This window comes from Mytilus edulis, chromosome 6 (assembly GCF_963676685.1).
Source record: "Mytilus edulis chromosome 6, xbMytEdul2.2, whole genome shotgun sequence".
Lineage (NCBI taxonomy): Eukaryota > Metazoa > Mollusca > Bivalvia > Mytilida > Mytilidae > Mytilus > Mytilus edulis.
This window is the reverse complement of record NC_092349.1, coordinates 5,893,714-5,918,528: the sequence shown is the minus strand read 5'-3', so window position 1 is coordinate 5,918,528 and position 24,815 is coordinate 5,893,714. Positions and strand designations below refer to the sequence as shown.

The 24,815-nt window shown below is 33.4% G+C and overlaps 1 protein-coding gene across 1 annotated transcript; it reads left to right on the top strand.

Annotated features, from left to right (window-relative positions):
* The first annotated feature begins 628 nt into the window (after positions 1-628).
* LOC139527015 (ankyrin-3-like) lies at positions 629-22,629 on the top strand. Its single transcript, XM_071322254.1, has 4 exons — positions 629-685; positions 1,660-1,883; positions 7,887-8,160; positions 19,441-22,629. Exons 2-4 carry the CDS (start codon positions 1,695-1,697, stop codon positions 22,341-22,343), a joined length of 3,366 nt encoding a protein of 1,121 aa, XP_071178355.1. The 5' UTR covers positions 629-685; positions 1,660-1,694; the 3' UTR covers positions 22,344-22,629.
* The last annotated feature ends 2,186 nt before the right edge of the window (positions 22,630-24,815 follow it).

Genomic DNA, 24,815 nt, shown 5'->3' with positions numbered 1-24,815 from the left:
TATTTTCTTAGAAAGGCATGAACCATCAATCAAGAATATCTTAGGTCTCAATTCTACACAATAAGAAATTAAAAATAATGGCCCACCTCCTTGAAGAAGAAGAGAAATATGCAAGATTGGCTTTGTTATTAAAAGGAGTAGCACCCAGAGCAGTCCGTACTTATTTTGACAGAGAGTTTCCACCTACCCATCTACCTTCAACGTTGAATACTAACTATGATACTCTTGATGACTTGAAATTCAAGAGAGTTATACACCAGACTCAGTGGAATCTTTTGTTTCCTACAAATGGTATGTTTATATGGCTGGTAAGAAAGACGTATAGTTTGCCTTTAAAACTGTTTATATGAATGCAGCTACCCACAAACAACAATCGCCTGCTGAATAAACAGTGTATATGTGAATATTTATAGCAATGAAATCTGCCAAACCCATCTTGATTTTATTTTTCCCTAAAACTGTTTTACCCACTAGCACCAAAAGTGATTACAAGAAAATACTCCAAAATATCTAACCATCTATTAAAAATCAGTGCGTTTAGTGCTTTACCCTGATGCCATTTTGAGCACATTTATATATTCTTAGAGTAGCTTGCGTTCCTGATATAATAATTGGAAACAAAATGACTTGAAATTCAGGAGAGTTATACACCAGACTCAGTGGAATCTTTTGTTTCCTACAAATGGTATGTTTATATGGCTGGTAAGAAAGACGTATAGTTTGCCTTTAAAACTGTTTATATGAATGCAGCTACCCACGTATTTTATCAATTTGAAAAGAAAACATTGATATGGGGTGCACATGTTTTGGTACAATCATTTCTTGTACCATTCACCCATGTTCTCAATAGTTTAGCTAATGAGACTGGCTTGATTCGTAATAAAATGTAAACATTCTAATACCCCAAAACTACTTTTTTCACAGAGTAAAGTTTGATTATAACATTTTTAAAATTCATTGATATCTTCCACTTGTATCACATGTTTTGAAAACAATTCCAAAACGAGATTTCAACGAGACTGAAACGTTAGAAGAATACATAATTAATTTTGACGTCACAGGTGTATTTGGTTCGCAAACTGTCGATGTTTATGGTAACTTCATTCGAATTATCTTGATATTATATGTGTACTTGATTTTCATACTTTTGATGTTTCGGGTGTACTTAATTTCATACTTTTGATGTTGTTGGTAAACCTGCTTCTCACTGTTTTATGTGACAGGTTAAAGCGATTCTAATACTTTTGATGTATCAGGTGTACTTGATTCTAGTTCTTTTGATGTAACACGCGACTTTATGCTAATACCTGTGTTGTATCAGATGTATTTGATTCTAATATATGTGATGTTACAGTTATACGTCCTTCCACTACTATTGATGTTACAGTTGTGCTTCCTTCTACTACTATTGATGTTACAGTTGTGCTTTATTATGCTACTGTTATTTAATAGGTGTACTTTATTCTCACACTTTTGATGTATCAGGTGTTTTTCATTTTACTTCTGCTGATATCATATGCTTACTTCATTCATATCTTTGGATGTTATAGGTGTACTTCATTTATATACCTTTGACATAACAGATGTACTTCAATTCAATACCTTTGATGTTACAGATGGACTTAATTATCAATCATTTGATACTTTTTTGTTTTATAGGTGTACCTGATTCTACAACTTTTGATGTATCTTTGATGATTTGTTTGATCAGAAACCTAAAATCTATTTCCCAGCCAATCAACGGATTCGACGAACTACCATTACCGGTAGAGACAACTCCAGGAGCTGATCTAGCAAGGATTAAATGGTTCAGAAACATATTGGCTCATCCTCACAAAATGGCAGCTGTTGATTTTAATACAGCATGGAGCAATTTATCTGATGTAAGTGTTTCGTAAGAATCCTTGATTTTGTACATATCAGTTACAATTTATGTAGGCCCAGGGGATCTTGCCGAAGTGAAATTATAATTGTGTGTCTCTTTTCATCAAAATAATTATTTTGATAATGTATTTTTTCTCCTCGCAATTTTCAATGAGCAAGATAAAGGCATGCAGTGTATAAGCTTACCCTTTCTCATTCTCAAGTGAATTCATTGTCATGTTTCTTCTGATAATATGTGTGTGAAATTCATTACAAAAATAGTCTGTTTACATTTCAATAATATATAGCACTTCACCAAACTGCAACTTTTATTTGTTGGTATGTGTATCTAATGAAACTGGTGTCTGCGAGACACAAATGAGCATCCCTGAAGTACAGGGTTCTGTAATCAGATATGATTCGTCGTAATTATGCACACAGTCTGTTGTTCATGATGTCATTTGATACTGCGTGCATTTATATGATTAAACATTTTATGTTCGCTCTGGGTTTTTGTATATTGACCTGTTTCGGTAATTTTAGGAGTTACAATATATGACTTTAATCAACTAATACACATCAAAGCAGCATCTTACACAAAAATAAAATAAAACTTTTAGATATTTGGATGTTTAATTGGCTCTCAATAATGACGTTTTTAGTATGTACACTTAGGAGATTTATCCTGTTGAAACGACTTTATATAAAAATATTTATATCTTTAACTAGAAGCTTAATACCAAAATTTGTAATAAAAGAGATTAAATTCCCTTCCATTTGTCGATTATCCAATTTAAGACGGTGTCGTTCCCTTCTCACTATCTTATTGTGTTAATATATCTTAACGTGTTCGATTCGCTCATGTTTATAACAACGCTAATGTTTTTGACGAAAAAATCTCCGTATTACTAAAGAATTAAAACACCTGGGTTATTTGTACTTGTTTTAAAAAGACAAAAAAATAAACTTAATTTGTCATCGGTACACGGACATCATCCATAATTTACATCGACACCTTATACATTGTAAGGTCAGTTATTTCACATCCAATATCTTATGCTACAAGTAATATTCTATGCAAGGCACAATCATATCGGCATTCACCTAAAAACATTTAAACAGACTTATTCAGAAGTGATATAGTTACTTTTAATTACTGGTTTCAGGTCATTAACGATGGCATATGTTGATATCAATATTGATTCACTAATCAGATCTTTACATCTGAGATTAAAACATCTTATCTTAAACCAGACACTGACATGTTATGGCTATATTCTTCTTATATATTTTATGATGGTATGGTACAAAACCCCTTACGGGAGGGATTTTTGCCTAATTTTCATATGATAAAGACATATAATAAAATCAACGGTTCTAGTTTTGTTGCACCAGATGCGCATTTCGACAAAACATGTCTTTTCAGTGATGCTCGTGGCCAAAATATTTGAAATCCAAAGCTTATATAAAAGATGAAGAGCTATAATTCAAAAGGTCCAAAAAATATAGTCAAGTTCGTGAAAGGAATCAGAGCTTTGCATGAGGGAACTACATTCCTTAATTTATAATAATTTCTAATAACACAAAAAATCCGTATTTTCATGCCAGTACCGAAGTACTGGCTACTGGGCTGGTGATACCCTCGGGGACTAATAGTCCACCAGCAGAGGCATCGACCCAGTGGTAGTAATAAAATCAACGGTACTAATTTTGTTGCACCAGATGCGCATTTCGACTAAACATGTCTCTTCAGTGATGCTCGTGGCCAAAATATTTGAAATCCAAAGCTTATATAAAAGATGAAGAGCTATAATCCAAAAGGTCCAAAAAATATAGTCAAATTTGTGAAAGGAATCATAGCTTTGCATGAGGGAGATACATTCCTTAATTTATAATAATTTCTAATATTTTGTAACAGCAAATTTTAATAACACAAAAAATCCGTATTTTCATGCCAGTACCGAAGTACTGGCTACTGGGCTGGTGATACCCTCGGGGAATAATAGTCCACCAGCAGAGGCATCGACCCAGTAAAAGTAATAAAATCAACGGTACTTATTTTGTTGCACCAGATGCGCATTTCGACAAAACATGTCTCTTCAGTGATGTTCGTGGCCAAAATATTTGAAATCCAAAGCTTATATAAAAGATGAAGAGCTATAATCCAAAAGCTCCAAAAAATATAGTAAAATTCGTGAAAGGAATCAGAGCTTTGCATGAGGGAGATAAATTCCTTAATTTATAATCATTTCTAATATTTTGTAACAGCAAATTTTAATAACACAAAAAATCCGTATTTTCATGCCAGTACCGAAGTACTGGCTACTGGGCTGGTGATACCCTCGGGGAATAATAGTCCACCAGCAGAGGCATCGACCCAGTAATAGTAATAAAATCAACGGTACTAATTTTGTTGCACCAGATGCGCATTTCGACAAAACATGTCTCTTCGGTGATGTTCGTGGCCAAAATATTTGAAATCCAAAGCTTATATAAAAGATGAAGAGCTATAATCCAAAAGCTCTAAAAAATATAGTAAAATTCGTGAAAGGAATCAGAGCTTTGCATGAGGGAGATACATTCCTTAATTTATAATCATTTCTAATATTTTGTAACAGCAAATTTTAATAACACAAATAATCTTTTCATCAGTTTAATTGAGGCCTGGAGCTGGCATGTCAGTAAATGTAGTAGTTCTTTGCCAATTTATGTATCATTGTCATTTTCCCTCGATTTTTTTTTGTTACCTTCATTGTATTTTGACATCGAACTCAGACTTCTTTTAAATTTAGTTTACCTGCACGTTTTGCTGTGTGTTTGTTTATTCTACTTTTGCTAGGGCATAGGGGGAGGTTTGAGATCTCACCAAAAATGTGTAACGCCGCGGCACTTATTCAAGAGCATCTGGCTTTTGTTAGACTTGTATGTTTTTTTGGTTTTTTTTATAATTTGGTTTTATTCATTATGGATTAACAGGCATTTACATAAATTATCTATAGTGGCACATAATGAAGCAAGCAAGAAAAATAAGCATAATCAAGCAAATAAGAGTAAACAAAAATTATACTAATAATACGATATGATATAACGGCATACAATATATATGGATGAAGTATAACATTTTTATCAAGCAATATATATTGATAATGGAAATAACATTTCAAGCACATCTATACATAATAATTCACTATTAAATTAATAAATGACTTTATTCCAGGGTTTCCAGTACATGTTATAATCTTTCACACTCATTTTTTTAAAAGAAAATATGTTTTTCTAAAATTAAATTTTCTTTGGTGTAGTTTTTAAGTCTCTCTATATGAGGTTTTTCCTCTTGCATCTTTGATAATATAATATAATTTTATTATTATCACTGGGTCGATGCCTCTGCTGGTGGACTATTAGTCCCCGAGGGTATCACCAGCCCAGTAGCCAGAACTTCGGTACTGGCATGAAAATACGGATTTTTTTTGTGTTATTAAAATTTGCTGTTACAAAATGATAGAAATTGTTATAAATTAAGGAATGTATCTCCCTCATGCAAAGCTCTGATTCCTTTCACGGATTTGGCTATACTGTTTGGACCTTTTGGATTATAGCTCTTCATCTTTTATATAAGCTTTGGATTTCAAATATTTTGGCCACGAGCATCACTGAAGAGACATGTATTGTCGAAATGCGCATCTGGTGCAAGAAAATTGATACCGTTAATTTTATTTGATCTGTATATAAAATACTTTACTAGTAAAATTACTTTATTTTTTATAAAATTTAGTTTATAGTTATCATAAAAACCAAACATGATTATATCTACATTTAGTGGCATTTCAATATTTGTTGTTTCAAAAATCCAGGCATTTAGTTGGTGCCAAATGTCTGCTATAATATGACAGCCCAACAATAAGTGTTCTATGCTTTCTGGTTCTTCCTTGCAAAATATACATCAATTACACTGTGCACGGTTCATCTTTAAAAGTAGTATTAGTACCTATAATTCGGTGTGTAATTCGGTATTAAAACCAACAGAGCTTGGTATTTTTTAAATTTTAGGGACACAGTTTGGGATTTCTTTCCAAGCCTCTACAATGTTATACAATATACCCTCCCATTTTTGTTTCCGGATAATAACTTTTGAATAAGTTAAAAGAAATCATTAAAATTTTAGCACAATTTTTATAATCACTAAAGGACGCTTGGGATTGATTTTTGGGGTTATGGTCCCAAAGGTTTAGGAATTAGGGGCCCAAAGGGGCCAAAAACATCATTTATCTAGTTTCAAGACAAAAAAGTTGTGTATTAGTATTTCAATTGTTCTGAAATTGTACCACAATGTTTAATACCATAAGTAGAAGGTTGGGATTTATGTTAAGGGGTTATTAGGCAAACAGTCGAGGAATTAAGGGTCAAAAAGGGATCAAAAACAAGCATTTTTCTAGTTTACAGACAATAACTTGTGTTTTCAGCGCATGGATCTCTATAAATTTTTACAAGAAGGTTCATTACCACTTTTAAGGAAGATTGGGATTGATTTTGGTGGTTATAATGTCAATAGTTTAGGAAATAGGGGCAAAAAAGGGGCCTTAGGGGGCCCAAAATAATCATTTTTGTAGTTATCAAACAATAACTTATGCTTAAGTGTATGAATCATCCTGAAAGTAAACCACAAGTTGCCATACCATGAAGGGATGGTTAGTATTGACTGGGGGTTTATGGCTCAAAATGTTTCAAATTAGGGGCAAAAAGGGGAAAAACTTGTAATTTCCTGTCAATGGACAATTTAGACAATTTAAAAGCAGTGTAAGGGAGGTAATTCTATAAAACATTGAACATTCAATGTTTCGTATGTTCTGATTTACCTCCCTTACACAACTTGTATATTTTGTATAAAGAAATGTCAGGTTTTGGACTACTTGCAAAAAAAATGGGGGTGGTAATGGTTTTCAATTTTTTTTTTCAAATTTCTCAAATTCCAAATTTTTGAAAAGTTAAAAGAAGAAATCTTTAATTGCACAATATTACGCAATAGATATGTAAGATCTTGACATTTGTTTTGTGTCATAAACTCAAAGTATGTCAAAAATTTGATCGCAATCCAAATTCAGAGCTGTATCAAGCTTTAATATTGTGTCCATACTTGCCCCAACTGTTCAGGGTTCGACTTCTGCAGTCGTATAAAGCTGCCCCCTGCCGAGCACCTGGTTAGAATTGGAGTTATCTTCCTATGTCCATGATTATAGTTGAATCAACTACAATCAGTGCTTTATATAATACAATGTTTAATTTTGCCTTCCACTGATAAATTATTTATAGTGAATATAGCATCTTCTGCATGAAGAAGTAATTTGATAGAATTTAATACAGTACTAGCTGTGTATTGATTCCTACACTTTTTCAAATGCTTTTATACAAATGGAGGGAATTCAATTTCTTTTTAGTAATCTAAAGTGGAGGTTTAATTAGGTTTTTCTGCAAACCAATATCCCTAAGCCAATAGCTTGTTTCAAAGTGAGTTAAGAATTGTAAAAGCATTTTTTTAAGTAAAGATTGCATGAAATGCAATAAAAACCTTATGGGACTGACTTGATATCTAAATGTTCCAAGGCTTATCACTACCTTTGTTGATACACAAAATATAGTGCATTGATAATAACATTCTGTACATCCTATCCATAAACATTTCAAAACATTTATCAATGTAATATATGCTCAGATATTCAATGCACAAAATTATGTTAGACTTGTCAAGAAAATTACTTAACTTTTGCAAGGTTCAGGAATCTGATATCTAATCTAAAAATATAAATTATGTCATTGTTAAATTGGAGTTATCTTCCTTTGTCTAGAATATCTGTTAAATTAACTACAACCAATGCCATATTTAATATTACTTCCCACTGATAAATTGAAGCAATCTTTACTGATCAGTGCTTTCAAGCACTTTGATTAAATAATGTTGTATGCAAGCGGGGCATCTTTTGTGTCCATGGGGACACATTCTCCATTTTTTCCATATATTTTTGAAGGCAGTAAGTAGATTGGGTGGTCAGCCAATGAATCAAGAGTGCCAAGAGTTAAAGGTGAAAATCTTAGATCAGTCAAATCACGAAATTATGCTGGAAATCAAACAATCACAGGAAAAGATTAAAGAATTAGGACAAACAGTGGATGTTTTGGGGACAGAGCACTCAGAAGTGACGGAAAGTCTGAGGAAGTTACAAGATTCCCACAATACTTTACAAACTGAACACATGGAAGTCACAGAACTTTTGAAAGACCCAATACCATGGAACATCAGAGGTACATTATAATCATTTAGACAAGAGTTGTAGAGTTATATAGGTAAGGATGTGAAACAAGGGAATTTACCTTCATTATTTACTATATTTCTTGTATTGGGTTTTTATCTCCCCTGACCTAAAGCATCAAAGGAGCTATTGTTGTCACTTGGTGTCAGTTGTTGTTATGTGTTGTCAGGTAAAGTGTAAAACATTCTACTCTAAAATGTGTCTGATGATCCTCTCTACAAACCAACATGGCTGATATTAGTAAAAATAGAAAATAGGTGTAAAATGTAAGTTTTGTCTTAAAGTCTGTCGTCTCTATACTTTTCTTGAAAAATCTTCTTCTGTTTAACTGTTCAATTGATTGAAACCAAAGTTTAAAATTGAGAAAGGAAATGGGGAATGTGTCAAAGCGACAACAACCCGACCATAGAGCAGACAACAACCGAAGGCCACCAATGGGTCTTCAATGTAGCGAGAAACTCCCTCACCCGTAGGTGTCCTTCAGCTGGCCCCTTAAAAATATGTATACTAGTACAGTGATAATGGACGTCATTCTAAACTCCGAATTATACACAAGAAACTAAAATTAAAAATTGTCTGTTCATGTATCATGTGTAAAGGATGTCAACTTTATAGTTTAAAATTTTCCTAAGTAATCAACATGGCCACTATGGCTAAAAATATAACATAGAGCATGTAGAGGGAACACTACAGTTTTGATTAGTATCTGGAAAACTAGAGCCAGTTGAGAAAAACTGAAAGGGGAAATATGGTTAGCATAACAAACTTTGTCTACCCTGAATATTTTAGAAAAATCTGGGGCGTTAGCTAACTTCTTGAAAGCTTAATATTTCAGAAGATAGAAGACCTGGACCCTTCCTTAACTTTGTATATAGATGCCTTACATTTGAATGTTACGAAGTTTCCGTCTGTCATATGTCCATTGTCCTTGACCTCATTTTCATGGTTCAGTGACTACTTGAAAAAAAAATTAGGATTTTTAGTATTCTTAATTTCTCTCCTAATTTGAGTAATAGGATAACTATATTTGGTATATATGTTTGTATACGTACCTTGCAAGGTCCTCATGCCTGTCAGACAGTTTTCACTTGACCTCGACCTCATTTCATGGATCAGTGAACAAGGTTAAGTTTTCGTGGTCAAGTCCATTTCTCAGATACTATAAGCAATAGGTCTACTATATTTGGTGTATGGAATGATTGTCAGGTGTACATGTCCAACTGGCAGGTGTCATCTGACCTTGACCTCATTTTCATGGTTCAGTGGTTATAGTTCAGTTTTTGTGTTTTGTACTGTTTTTCTAATACTGTATGCAATAGGTCTACTATATTTAGTGTATGGAATGATTGTCAGGTGTACATGTCCAACTGGCAGGTGTCATCTGACCTTGACCTCATTTTCATGGTTCAGTGGTTAAAGTTAAGTTTTTGTGTTTTGGTCTGTTTTTTCGAACACTATATGCAATAGGTCAACTATATTTGGTGTATGGAAATATTTTATGATGTGCATGTCAGTCTGCCAGCTTTTATTTGACCTTAACCTCATTTTCAAGGTTCATTGCTCAGTGTTAACCTTTTATACGACCGCAAGAAAAATTTGTGGTCATATATTGGTATGACGTCGTTGTCGTCGTTGTCCAAAGACACATTGGTTTTCGCACTTTAACTTTTGTTAAAGTGAATGGATCTCTATTAAATTTAAACACAAGGTTTATGACCACAAAAGGAACGTTGGGATTGATTTTTGGAGTTTTGGTCCCAACAGCTTAGGAATTAGGGGCAAAAAAAGGTTCAAAATAAGCATTTTTCTTGGTTTTCGCACCATAATTTCAGTATAAGTAAATAGAAATCTATGAAATTTAAATACAAGGTTTATGACCATAAAAGGAAGGTTGGGATTGATTTTGGGAGTTTTGGTCCCAACAGTTTAGGAATAAGGGGCCCAAAGGGTCTAAAATTTAACTTTGTGTGATTTCATCAAAAATTGAATAATTGAGGTTCTTTGATATGCCGAATCTAACTGTGTATGTAGATTCTTAATTTTTGGTCCCGTTTTCAAATTGGTCTACATTAAGGTCCAAATTGGGGTCCAAAATTAAACTAAGTTTGATTTTAACAAAAATTGAATTCTTGGGGTTCTTTGATATGCTGAATCTTAACATGTACTTAGATTTTTATTTATTATGGGCCCAGTTTACAAGTTGGTCCAAATTGGGGTCCAAAATTAAACTTTGTTTGATTTCAACAAGATTGAATTCTTGGGGTTCTTTGATATGCTGAATCGCAACATGTACTTAGATTTTTATTTATTATGGGCCCAGTTTTCAAGTTGGTCCAAATCGTGGTCCAAAATTAAACTTTGTTTGATTTCAACAAAAATTGAATCCTTGGGGTTCTATGATATGCTGAATCTAAACATGTACTTAGAATTTTTATTATTGACCCAGTTTACAAGTTGGTCCAAATCGTGGTCCAAAATTAAACTTTGTTTGATATCAACAAAAATTGAATACTTGGGGTTCTTTGATATGCTGAATGTAAACATGTACTTAAATTTTTTATTATGGGCCCAGTTTTCAAGTTGGTCCAAATCGTGGTCCAAAATTAAACTTTGTTTGATATCAACAAAAATTGAATCCTTGGGGTTCTTTGATATGCTGAACCTAAACATGTATTTAGATTTTTGATTATAGGCCCAGTTTTCAAGTTGGTCCAAATTGCGGTCCAAAATTAAACTTTGTTTGATTTCAACAAAAATTGTATATATGGGGTTCTTTGATATATGCTTAATCTAACCATGTATTTAGATTTTTGATGTTTGGGCCCGGTTATCAAATTGGTCCACATTGAGGTCTAAAGGGTCCAAAATTGAACTTTATTTGATTTCATCAAAAATTGAAATCTTTGGGTTTTTTGATATGCTGAATCTACAACCATGTATTTAGATTTTGGATATTGGACCATAATAGGTAATGTCAAATTTTAAATTTAAAGTTTCAGGAACCTGTGTTGTGTCAATTATTTAATCACAATCCAAATTCAGAGCTGTATCAAGTTTGAATGTTATGTCCATACTTGCCCCAATGTTCAGGGTTCGAACTCTGCGGTCGTATAAAGCTGCGCCCTGCGGAGCATCTGGTTTGGTCTGTAACGCTTAAACTATAAGCAATAGGTCAACTATATTTGTTGTATGGAAGAATTGTTAGATGTACATGCCTGCCTGGCATGGTTCATCTGACCTTGACCTCATTTTCATGGTTCATTAGTGAATGTTTAGTTTTTTGGATAAGTTTATGTGACAGTTGTCATAAAGCTTTATATTTAGGACTATCAAAATAATATCAATCTTTAGTAAAGAAGGCGAGACATTTCAGCCTGTGCACTCTTGTTGATATTTTGGCCCGGTTATCAAATTGGTCTACATTGACGTCAAAAGGGTCCAAAATTAAACTTTGTTTGATTTCATCAAAAATTTAATTCTAATGATTCTTTGACATGCTGAATCTAACCATGTATTTCAATTTTGGATATTGGACCATAATAGGTTAATTTAATATGTTTATGTTCTTAGACCACATTCATTCTGTGACAGAAACCTATGCTGTGTCAAATTTTTAATCACAATCCAAATTCAGAGCTGTATCAAGCTTGAATGTTGTGTCCATACTTGCCCCAACTGTTCAGGGTTTAACCTCTGTGGTCGTATCAAGCTGCGCCCAGTGGAGCATTTTATTGTATTTTGGTCTGTTTTTTTTTAAACTATAAGCAATACATGTAGGTTAACAAATGGTTTACTATATTTGTTGTATGGAAGAATTGTAAGCTGTACATGTCTGCCTGGCATGGTTCATCTGACCTTGACCTTAATTTCATGATTCATTAGTCAATGTTTAGTTTTTGTCGAGCCTGCAACTTTTGTTGCAGAAAGCTCGACATAGGGATAGTGATCCGGCGGCGGCTACGGCGGCGGCGGCGGTGTTAGCTCTCTTCTTAAAAGCTTTATATTTCAGAAGGTGGAAGACCTGGATGCTTCATACTTTGTATATAGATGCTTCATGTTACGAAGTTTCCGTCAGTCACATGTCCAGTGTCCTTGACCTCATTTTCATGGTTCAGTGACCACTTGAAAAAAAAGTTAAGATTTTTTGTAATGTTGAATTCTCTCTTATTATAAGTAATAGGATAACTATATTTCATATGTGCGTACCTTGCAAGGTCCTCATGTCTGTCAGACAGTTTTCACTTGACCTCGACCTCATTTCATGGATCAGTGAACAAGGTTAAGTTTTCGTGGTCAAGTCCATTTCTCAGATACTATAAGCAATAGGTCTACTATATTTGGTGTATGGAATGATTGTCAGGTGTACATGTCCAACTGGCAGGTGTCATCTGACCTTGACCTCATTTTCATGGTTCAGTGGTTATAGTTCAGTTTTTGTGTTTTGTACTGTTTTTCTAATACTGTATGCAATAGGTCTACTATATTTAGTGTATGGAATGATTGTCAGGTGTACATGTCCAACTGGCAGGTGTCATCTGACCTTGACCTCATTTTCATGGTTCAGTGGTTAAAGTTAAGTTTTTGTGTTTTGGTCTGTTTTTTCGAACACTATATGCAATAGGTCAACTATATTTGGTGTATGGAAATATTTTATGATGTGCATGTCAGTCTGCCAGCTTTTATTTGACCTTAACCTCATTTTCAAGGTTCATTGCTCAGTGTTAACCTTTTATACGACCGCAAGAAAAATTTGTGGTCATATATTGGTATGACGTCGTTGTCGTCGTTGTCCAAAGACACATTGGTTTTCGCACTTTAACTTTTGTTAAAGTGAATGGATCTCTATTAAATTTAAACACAAGGTTTATGACCACAAAAGGAAGGTTGGGATTGATTTTTGGAGTTTTGGTCCCAACAGCTTAGGAATTAGGGGCAAAAAAAGGTTCTACTATATTTGTTGTATGGAATGATTGTAAGGTGTACATGTCTAGCGGGCAGATGTCATGTGACCTTGACCTCATTTTCATGGTTCAGTGGTCAAAGTTAAGTTTTTGAGTTTTGGTCTTTTTATCTAATACTGTATGCCATAGGTCAATTATATTTGGTGTATGGAAATATTTTATGATTTTTATGTCAATCGCGCAGGTTTTATTTTTGACGGTGACCTCATTTTCACGGTTCATTGCACAGTGTTAAGTTTTTGTGTTTTGGTCTATTTTTCATAAACTATAAGTAATGGGTCAACTATATATGTTGTATAGAAGCATTGTTAGCTGTACATGTCTGCCTGGCATGGTTCATCTGACCTTGACCTCATTTTCAAGGTTCATTGGTCTTTGTTTAGTTATCTTGGTTAATGTTAAGTTTATGAGACAGTTGAAATAAAACTAAGCTTTATACTTAGGACTATCAACATAATATCAATGATTAGTATAGAAGGCGAGACATTTCAGCGTGTGCACTCTTGTCTTGGTTAAGTCTGTTTCTTAGAAACTATAAGCAATAGGTCAACTATATTTAGTGTATTGAATGATTGTAATGTGTACATAATATTGAGAACGGAAATGGGGAATGTGTCAAAGAGACAACAACAACCCGAACCATAGAAAAAACAAGAGCAGAAGGTCACCAACAGGTCTTCCATGTAGCGAGAAATTCCCGCACACATGTATTTCTTGTCTGTTTTATATGACCTTGACCTCATTTTATTGGATCAAGTTTATGGAAAGCCAACGGGGTCAAAATTCTTAATTCGTAACTTGTCAATTCGTTACTTGTAACTGTGTAATTTCTACATTGTTAATTCATAAATTGTTAATTTGCAACTTGTTAGTGTGAAATTCATAATGCTTAATTCGTAAATTGTCAATTTGTAACTTGCACCTTTGTAGTTTCAACATTCTTAATCGGTAAATTGTCAGTTTGTTACTTGTAACTGTGCAATTTCATAATGCTTCATTCGTAAATTGTCGATTTGTAACTTGTATCTTTGTATTAAAATTCTACATTCTTCATTTGTTAATTGTCAATTTGTAACTTGTAGATTTAAAAATTCTTTATTGGTAAATTGTCTTTTTGTATATTGATGTTTTGTAACTTGTAACATGTGACTTGTCGATTCGTGAATTGTCGATGTGTGAAATGTCGAAGTGTTAAATGTCATCGTTGTATTATGCTAAGGATCATTATAACGACAGATGGCGCTCGGTTTCTTCTTCTGTGTATAAGCCTCATGTAAGTAGGAGCACTGCCATATGGAATATATCCCAAAGGAGTTTAAATCAATTATGTACAGCGCATACATATAAAAGATAACAAATAGATAAATGGAATACATTCATTTTGTTTGTTTTATATGGCATGTATAAAAGGGACTCGGTTTTATATTGAGGTAACCTCGTGTAAACATTTTAGTTTACTGTACTGGTCACCAAACCTGCAATGAGGTGTGTCACTTCCTTATTAAGGTATATAGATGTGTCGCTGGAACAGGCTTCCTTATCAACTTCGCAAATATGTTACTGTCACTTGGCAAGAAATTTTTACTTAATGTTTAACCAGGTCAAAACGAGACTAAAAACATGAAAAATAAGACGGTGCTGGAAAAATACTAATATTGTCCTGGACCCGCAAATTTTTTGACAACCATCATTCATTAATATTATATTCTCAATATTAAAATTTCAGAAAAGAATGTAATTATCGAATGATATGTTTTAATACAAGAAACAAATGGACGAACAGTCTTTATTTATTTGGCTCCTGAGTTATGAAAATAAATCAGGAATCTGATGTACAGTAGTTGTCGTTTGTTTGTTTATGTAATTTATACATGTTTCTCGTTTTTTTTTTCATATAGATTAAACTGTTGGTTTTCCCGTTTGAATGGTTTTATACTAGTAATTTTGGGGCCTTTTATAGCTTGTTGCTCGGTGTGAGCCAAGGCTCCGTGTTGAAGGCCGTATCTTGACCTATAATGGGTTACTTTTATAAATTGTTATTTGGATGGAGAGTTGTCTCATTGGCGCTCATACCACATCTTCCTATATCTATAAAAAATGTTTAATGATATCATATAAGTACTTTGCAAAACAAACTGAATGAAAAATTATTTTAAATGAGTCACTTAGTTGATGTATACTATATATCAAAACTGTGTTGAATATGCACTTTTTTGAAATAAAATCTAAAGGAACCAGAAAACTAATCGAGGCCCTAAAATTTGAGATATTGTCAACCGGAATGCGAGAAAACCGCATATATTTTAATGGTCAGGTCAATAATGGGATATCATATGGTCAATAGTATGGGACCAGAACACATCTAAAAACATCAATAAGCTTGAAAGAATACAACGACAACCTGTGAGATTTATAACAGGAGAGTACAAATCCAGAGAAGTTGGTTGCGTCTCAAACACGCTCACAAAACTTAAACTACAAGACATACAGACAAGACGCTCAAGCCAGAAGCTAATATTTCTGTACGATGTGGTCGCAGTGCTATAGAACCATACCATATTCCTATATCAATTTAAAAAAAAAAAAACTCGTCCAAAAAAAACACTAAATTGCTGTCAAGGGCCCGATTTAACAATGATCAGTCAAGAAATGTTGTGAACAAACATGCAGATAAAAAACTACACGAGGTGTTTTGAGATTTCAACGAGTAAAATACAACAATATTCTAAATCATTTTTCGTAAAAATGGTATTCGAATAGAACAACATTGAAGAAGCGTAGTGCGTACACCGAGCGTTGACAGCCGTTCAGAAACTACTCTCGTGCATCGTCAATACATCGACGGCGCTCTCTCTACCGTTGAATTAAAGTCGGTATTTGTATCCACAACGTTCTCCTACAGTAACAGATCTAAAATGATCATGGTACAAAATTGAAATATACTAGGAGGTGTCCCCTCTACATATTTGTTAATGACCATGATCGTTAAACTATGAAACTGTTTATTTTTTACTACACGCGTCACCTACATAAATTTGAGAATGAAGATGGGGAATGTATCAAAGAGACAACAACCCGACCATAGAGCAGACAACAACCAAAGGCCACCAATGGGTATTCAATGCAACGAGAAACTCCCGCACCCGTATGAGTCCTTCAGCTGGCCGGGGCGAGCCCCTAAACAAATATGTATACTAGTTCAGTGATATACCGGACGTCATACTGAACTCCGAATTATACAAAAGAAACAAAAATTAAAAATCATACAAGACTAACAAAGGCCAGTGTTTTTTCGATATCTTAAACCCCCCTTCCTAATACTCCCACTTTTAAACAAATTGACGCCCTCCCTCTCCCTCTGACTTGTCAGAGAAAAGATCTTGCCATATCGCCGTTTGCATGAAAGAGGCAATTATCTCTTATATGCTAACACTAATCATACCCCACGCAAGTTGCGGAAGGTGTAATGTTTTGACCCGTCCGTCTGTACGTCAGGCCATAGGTCATGTTTCTTGTCATCGCAACTCCTCTCAAACCACACAACAGAATTTCATGATAATAAGGACATACTGAGTAGATTTGCATATCGACAAAAAAATTGCAATTCAATTTTTTTTATGCCCCACCTATGATAGTAGAGGGGCATTATGTTTTCTGGTCTGTGTGTCCGTTCGTCCGTCTGTTCGTTCGTCCGTTCGTCCGTCTGTCCCGCTTCAGGTTAAAGTTTTTGATGAAGTTGAAGTCCAATCAACTTGAAACTTAGTACACATATTCCTTATGATATGATCTTTCTAATTTTAAAGCCAAATTAAACTTTTGACCCCAATTTCACGGTCCACTGAACATAGAAAATGAAAGTGCATGTTTCAGGTTAAAGTTTTTGGTCAAGGTAGTTTTTGATGAAGTTGAAGTCCAATCAACTTGAAACTTAGTACACATGTTCCCTATGATATTATCTTTCTAATTTTAATGCCTAATTATATTTTTTATCCAATTTCATGGTCCATTGAACATGGAAAATGATAGTGGGAGTGGGGCATCCGTGTACTTTGGACACATTCTTGTTTCTAGAAGTTACGCCCCTTTGAACTTATGTGCTTCGATAAACCTCTGCAACAGTTTATCGTCGCAACTCCTCTGAAAGCACACCACAGAATTTCATGAAACCTTGTAGATAATAAGGACATACTATGTAGATGTACATATCGACAGGAAATTATGATTCATTTTTTTTCTTATACTTTTTTTTTCCTTACAGTTATTTTATTTCTCCAGTGAAAATGTGGGGACGTGGGGCATGTGAGCGCGCTCACTAAGGTTCTTTAATTTTATTTCTCCACGAAAATATTTGCACATTATTTGGGGTTTGGCCAAAGGAGTATGTATTTGGTAATTTTAGAGTAAAATGATAGCCTGGGATCCTGGCTGACTGCTCGACAGAAGAGCCAGGCGGAATACAACCTGCAATAGGATATTAGGATTATATTGTTACGAATTCATTGCAAATGATTTTTTATTATATATTTGACATGCAAATTTAAAAAAAAAATAGGTATATTCATTAACATCGTTAATCGTTTCAGTTAATTAACGATTGACAACATGTGAGATTTAGTAAGGTTGCCGGGCTATAAGGAGGTGTTGCACCAGATGGGGTTCATATCGGGAGTATGGGGCATAAAGCAGCTTTTCAGATCGAGGGACCCGTGAATATTTTGGTCTTTTTGGTTGTACATTTTTATTGTAGGAAATCTGATAGCGGCAATTTTTAAGCTTCTTGACCAGAAAAATTCAGTAGGCATATATATTAATTCATAAAATTGAGAATGGAAATGAGGAATTTGTCAAAGAGACAACAACCCGACCATATAACCGACAACAGTAGAATAGAATATATATGTCAGCCCTTTCCTGTCAGAATAAAATGGTCCGATAATAGCATTTTATGATTAATAGAAATCGTTTACAACTAGTACCTGAGGTTTTCAGTAATAATGTAGCCTTTTAAAACGACTATATGGTATTAGGTTTTGTCATTGATGAAAGCCGTAGGTTGCCTATAGTTGCTTACATCGACTTTATTTGTACTTCGCGTTGGTGGATAGTTGTCTCATTGGCAATCATACGGTTTATTACCACATCTCCTTATTGTATATACCTGAATAATCCAGTCGTAATATTCCACTGACCAACGAATATTTCATTAACCCCGTAACTAGGAGAGCCTCAAATACTCGGGATGTTTTTTTATATAGTTTCCGTTCTCGAACGAAAGTCCACATCAGTAAACAAAATAAAACTGGGATCCTGTAAACATGCAATTTTTGTTTTGCTTTTTTTAGACGCATTTGCTGTAATTAATGGATTAAAATTACTAAGGTATATATTCCATATGGAGGTACTCCGACTTACAGGAGGATTATACACCGAAGACGAACCCGAGCGCCATCTGTCGTCATAATGATCGTTAGCATAATACAACGATGACATTTAACACTTCGACATTTCACACATCGACAATTCACGATTCGACAAATCACATGTTACAAGTTACAAAACATCAATATACAAAAAGACAATTTACCAATAAAGAATTTTTAAATCTACAAGTTACAAATTGACAATTAACAAATGAAGAATGTTGAATTTTAATACAAAGATACAAGTTACAAATCGACAATTTAGGAATGAAGCATTATGAAATTGCACAGTTACAAGTATTAAACAAACTGACAATTTACCGATTAAGAATGTTGAAACTACAAAAGGTGCAAGTTACAAATTGACAATTTACGAATTAAGCATTATGAATTTCACAGTAACAAGTTACAAATTAACAATTTACGAATTAACAATTTAGAAGTTACACAGTTACAAGTTACGAATTGACAAATAACGAATTAAGAAATTTGACCCGGTTGGCTTTCCATACAAGTTAAGTTCATGTGATAGTTGTAGTAAAGCTTTATATTGACTTGATATTTGTAATATATATACAATGATATAGTTTACACCATGACAAGTTATAGATCAAGTTAGAATTTTGTGTTAATACCATTAATTTTTAACCGGTAGGGGACTATATCTTGCCATGCAATACTCACAGAATGCTTGTTCTATAAAAGATATTGTTTGGATCAAAAACCCATTATATCTTTTATTGAGGAATAACTTTTAATCATGTAAGCTAAAGTCCTAAAGTTTTATAAAGTTTATAAGGTATATGAGTACATATCAGTATGGCAAAATCACAGAAGTCAGTCTCAAAATAATTGTAAATTTTAAAGAAATATCAAATTCTTTCTTTTTAGGTCAAATTAAAGAGGAATTAGAAACTTGGACAGAGGATGACAAAATGTTTATAGAAACAAATGGAGCAAAGAGTGTATTAAAATGTATCAAAGAAAATGGTTGTGTTGTTGTCACCGGAAGTTCGGGAACAGGAAAATCATCATTGATGCGTCATGTTTCTCTACGAATGCAAGAAGAAGGCTATGTTATTTTACCGGTAACAAACCCTGAAAAAATTATCAAGTGGTGCAATCCAAGTAAGAAAATCCTGTTTGTTGTTGATGACTTTTGTGGAACATATACCATAAATCCTATGAAGTTAGAAAGCTGGAAAAATCTGATCGAAAAAATAAAAACATTAATAGAAAAAAAACCAGTCAAATTAATCATGTCTTGTAGACTTCAGGTTTTTAAGGATGAAAAAATGAAATCTTTATCTTTTGATCAGTCCTGTGAATGTAATCTTTTGTCAGAAGATAAACACTTATCAGAAACAGAAAAACAATCTATTGCTGAACTTTACTTGAAATCAAACGCGTCTAAGGTTAAGAAATTTTATGACATGTTTGACTGTTTTCCTCTTTTATGTCAATTGTACAGCAAAAACAAAAATCTAATAATGGAAGATTTCTTTAAGAATCCATTTACAGTTTACAAAGAAGAGATAGATAAATTACAAACAGAGGGAGCACATGTCAAATACTGTGCGCTTGCTCTTTGTGTGATGTTTAACAATCGTTTAAAAGAAGAATGGCTCACAGAAGATGTCGATAAAGATATCAAAACAATTATAAGGAACACATATGAAGCTTGTAAAGTAGTCAAAGGAACATCTCGATTGGTACTTCGTGATGAGCTGGATTCACTAACTCATACATTTATCAGAAAGGATGGTGAATTATACAGAACTATTCATGACAAGCTGTTTGACTTTCTTGCTTTTTACTTTGGCAGTGTTATGATTTATTGTTTAATTAAAAATGCTTCAAGTCATTTTATTCGTGAAAGGTTTGTTTTTGAAGATAAAGGCAACAGAGATGAATTTTTGATAGTTGTATCAGAAAGATATCAGCAAATGTATATAAGTAGATTGGTAGATGACTGGTGTAGAGGAAAGGTAGTAGATGTCTTCTGCAATATCAATATGGACAATCAAATCTTCAAACAAAGAATACTTGTACATTTAAAAGGTATGGAAATATTAAAGCAGAAACAATTGGCTAGTCTATATGACACACAAAACAAAGACACTCCATTAATACAGTGTTGTTATATAGGAGATATTGATCTGGTTGCATGGTGTTTATATCATTGTAACAGTAATGTAAACCATTGTCGTAAAGATGGAATATCACCTCTGTTCATTGCCTGTCAGGAAGGACATACTGAAGTAGTACAGATGTTAATAAACAATAAGGCTGACATTAATAAGTGTAGAGATACTGGTGCATCACCTCTGTTCATGGCTTGTCAGAAAGGACATACTGAAGTAGTACAGATATTAATAAACAATAAGGCTGATATTAATAAGTGTAAAGATAATGATGGAGCATCACCTCTGTTCATGGCTTGTCAGGAAGGACATACTGAAGTAGTACAGATGTTAATAAACAATAAGGCTGATATTAATAAGTGTAAAGATAATGATGGAGGATCACCTCTGTTCATGGCTTGTCAGAAAGGACATACTGAAGTAGTCCAGATGTTAATAAACAATAAGGCTGACATTAATAAGTGTAGAGATACTGGATCATCACCTCTGTACATTGCTTGTCAGAATGGACATACTGAAGTAGTACAGATATTAATAAACAATAAGGTTGATATTAATAAGTGTATAGATAATGATGGAGCATCACCTCTGTTCATTGCTTGTGAGAATGGACATACTGAAGTAGTACAGATGTTAATAAACAATAAGGCTGACATTAATAAGTGTAGAGATACTGGTGCATCACCTCTGTTCATGGCTTGTCAGAATGGACATACTGAAGTAGTACAGATGTTAATAAACAATAAGGCTGACATTAATAAGTGTAGAGATACTGGTGCATCACCTCTGTTCATGGCTTGTCAGGAAGGACATACTGAAGTAGTACAGATGTTAATAAACAATAAGGCTGATATTAATAAGTGTAAAGATAATGATGGAGCATCACCTCTGTTCATTGCTTGTGAGAATGGACATACTGAAGTAGTACAGATGTTAATAAACAATAAGACTGACATTAATAAGTGTAAAGATACTGGAGCATCACCTCTGTTTATGGCTTGTCAGAATGGACATACTGAAGTAGTACAGATGTTAATAAACAATAATGCTGACATTAATAAGTGTGATAATGATGGAGCATCACCTCTGTTCATTGCTTGTGAGAATGGACATACTGAAGTAGTACAGATGTTAATAAACAATAAGACTGACATTAATAAGTGTAAAGATACTGGAGCATCACCTCTGTTTATGGCTTGTGAGAATGGACATACTGAAGTAGTACAGATGTTAATAAACAATAAGGCTGACATTAATAAGTGTAGAGATACTGGTGCATCACCTCTGTTCATGGCTTGTCAGAAAGGACATACTGAAGTAGTACAGATGTTAATAAACAATAAGGCTGACATTAATAAGTGTACAGATAATGATGGAGTATCACCTCTGTACATTGCTTGTCAGAAAGGACATACTGAAGTAGTACAGATATTAATAACCAATAAGGCTGACATTAATAAGTGTACGGGAACAGGATTATCCCCCATATTTATAGCTTGTTATACAGGTCATGTAAAGGTTGTTGAATTGTTGTTAAAACATGAAGCAGATTGTAACATTAAATGGAGAGGACTAACACCACTTGATATTGCAAGCAGAGAAAATCATACCAATATTGTACATTTGTTACAAAAAATAGAAATAATATAATTAGAAGTTCGGCGAACATGATAAAATAAATCAATAGAACTATTCTGCTTATTTTATAATTAAACAAAATAAACCTTTAGATATAAATGCTAGCTAGAAGAGAAAATCATACCAATGTTGTTTGTTTGTTAAAGAGATTAAATAGATAAAACTGTGATGTGTATATTAAACAGCATTATGATTTCACAGCACATTTAACTTATTGACCATAAACATTGCTAATTGTAACTCTCAAAATACTTTTGTTATGCATTGTTAAAACATTCTATGTAATAAAACCATGTTGCTTAGATTTAGATTTTGATATAAAATTCTGTCTAATAGCTCATTAGACAGTTAGACTTGCAATTTGGTGTAAGTTATTTTGGTCAGTTTTGATATTTCTAATTGAATTTACCAAAGCATGCATAGATTCTTTTTGTCTTGCAACAAATGTTTATATTGGCGTAAACCTTTTTTGTATGAAATTTTATATTTCAAAAGGTGAGAATAATCCATTACCTGGACTGGCAATTGATTATTTGCACCCATTATTTCCTGAATATAACAAGTGTAGTTGACATGTATTTGTATGTTCCTTGTAAGGGAGGGGGCATTAAGTTTTACCCTTGTCCGTCAGTACGTCCCAAAGTTGGTTTCCGTTCTCTAACGTTAGTTTGCCTCAACCAAATGTTATGAAACTTACAAACAATGCTAACTACCATAAAACACAGATCAAGTTTGAATTTTGGTGGCGTCACTTCAACCGTTTTAGAGTTATTTTATTTTATGCCCCTTTACAAATGAAAAAAATGCGGAATTTTTCGTTTTCGTTCTTTAATTTAATTTTGCCTAAACTAAATGTTATAAAACTTGTACAACAGACTTAATACTACAAAACTCTGATCAATAACAAATTTGGGTAGTGTCACTTTTACCGTTCTTCAGTTATATCCCTTTATAACTTTATATGATATGCAAACAGGGGCATTATATATATATGTGTCCCATGGACACATTCCCCATTTATTCAAAAATTATTGTCGAGCCTGCGACTTTTGTCAAAAAAGGGATACAAAGCGATTCTACATTCTGGTGGTGGTTAAAGTTTTTGTATATCCTTGAAGTTGGATTTATACCAACTTGGACATAAGCTTGTTTACGGATTTCAAATGTTTGGCTTTGAGCGTTCCTGATGAAGGTAAATCCAGAAAAGCGCTTCGGACGCAAGAAATTAATAACGTGTTGTTTTCAATATTTATGATCATAAGATAGTATTCAGAAGAAAATTTTGTAAAAAATAAAAAATCTTGTTTATCCGTATTTTACTTATAAATGAACTTAGTTTTTCTGCCAGTTAACAATACATTCACTCTGGTTAAAGTTTTTAAAATTTTAATAACTTTTTTTTTTATATATTCTGGATTTCAACCAAACATGGACTGAAGCTTGTTTATTATCATAAGATAGTATCCAGAAAGAAGAATTTTGAAGAAAAAAAATCCTGTTTATCTGTATTTTACTTTTAAATGCACTTAGATTTTCTGCCAGTTAACATTACATTCACTCTGTGGTTAAAGTTTTAAAAATTTTAATAACTTTCTTTTACGAAGCTTGTTTATGATGAAAAGCTAGAATCTAGAAGGAAATTTTGTAAAAATTTATTTCCTGTTTTCCCGCATATTACTTATAAATGGACTTAGTTTTTATACGTGTCTGTCCGTCCTTCGTCAACATATTAACTCAAAAACGCTTTAACCAATTTGCATGAAACTTCCGTGAATTGTTAGTATCTATTGGCGTGAGCTCCCTTTCATTTTTTTTTTTATAAATTTTAGATTTGATGTTTCTGAGTTTTTGGGTTTTATTCATCATGTTCATTACAAAAAGGCGGATTTTCCATTTCTGGACAATAACTCAAAAACACGTTCACCAATTTGCAAGAAAATTTGGTGAATTGTTATGAGCTCCCTTTCGATTTTTATAAATTTCAGATTTTACATTTACTAGTTATGGGGTTTTATTCATTAAAAAAGGGGGATTTTTCAGTTTTCGGACAATATCCGTAAAGTGCTTTGAGCAATTGTCATTAAACTTTGGTCACTGACTATATCTGTAAAGATAACCTCCCTTAAGGTTTTTTTTATAAATTTTGGATATGACATTGAGAAGTTATTGAACTTTATTCTTTGAAACGTGACGGGCGTATCATGCGCTCATGGCGCAGCTTTTTATTTTTCCAGTTAACATTACATACAGTCTGCAGTTAAAGTTTTTAAAACATTTATTAGATTCATAAACCATACTGGATTTTCACCAAACTTGGACAAAAGCTTTTAACAATCATAAGATAGTATCTAGAGGAAAATTTTTAATGATTTTTCCCCATATTTGTTGAGCCCGCGACTAACAGCAAAAGTAGGCGAGACTATGGGTTCCGCTGAACCCTTACGAATTTTTTTAACAAATGATGCACTTTTCGATAATTATTGT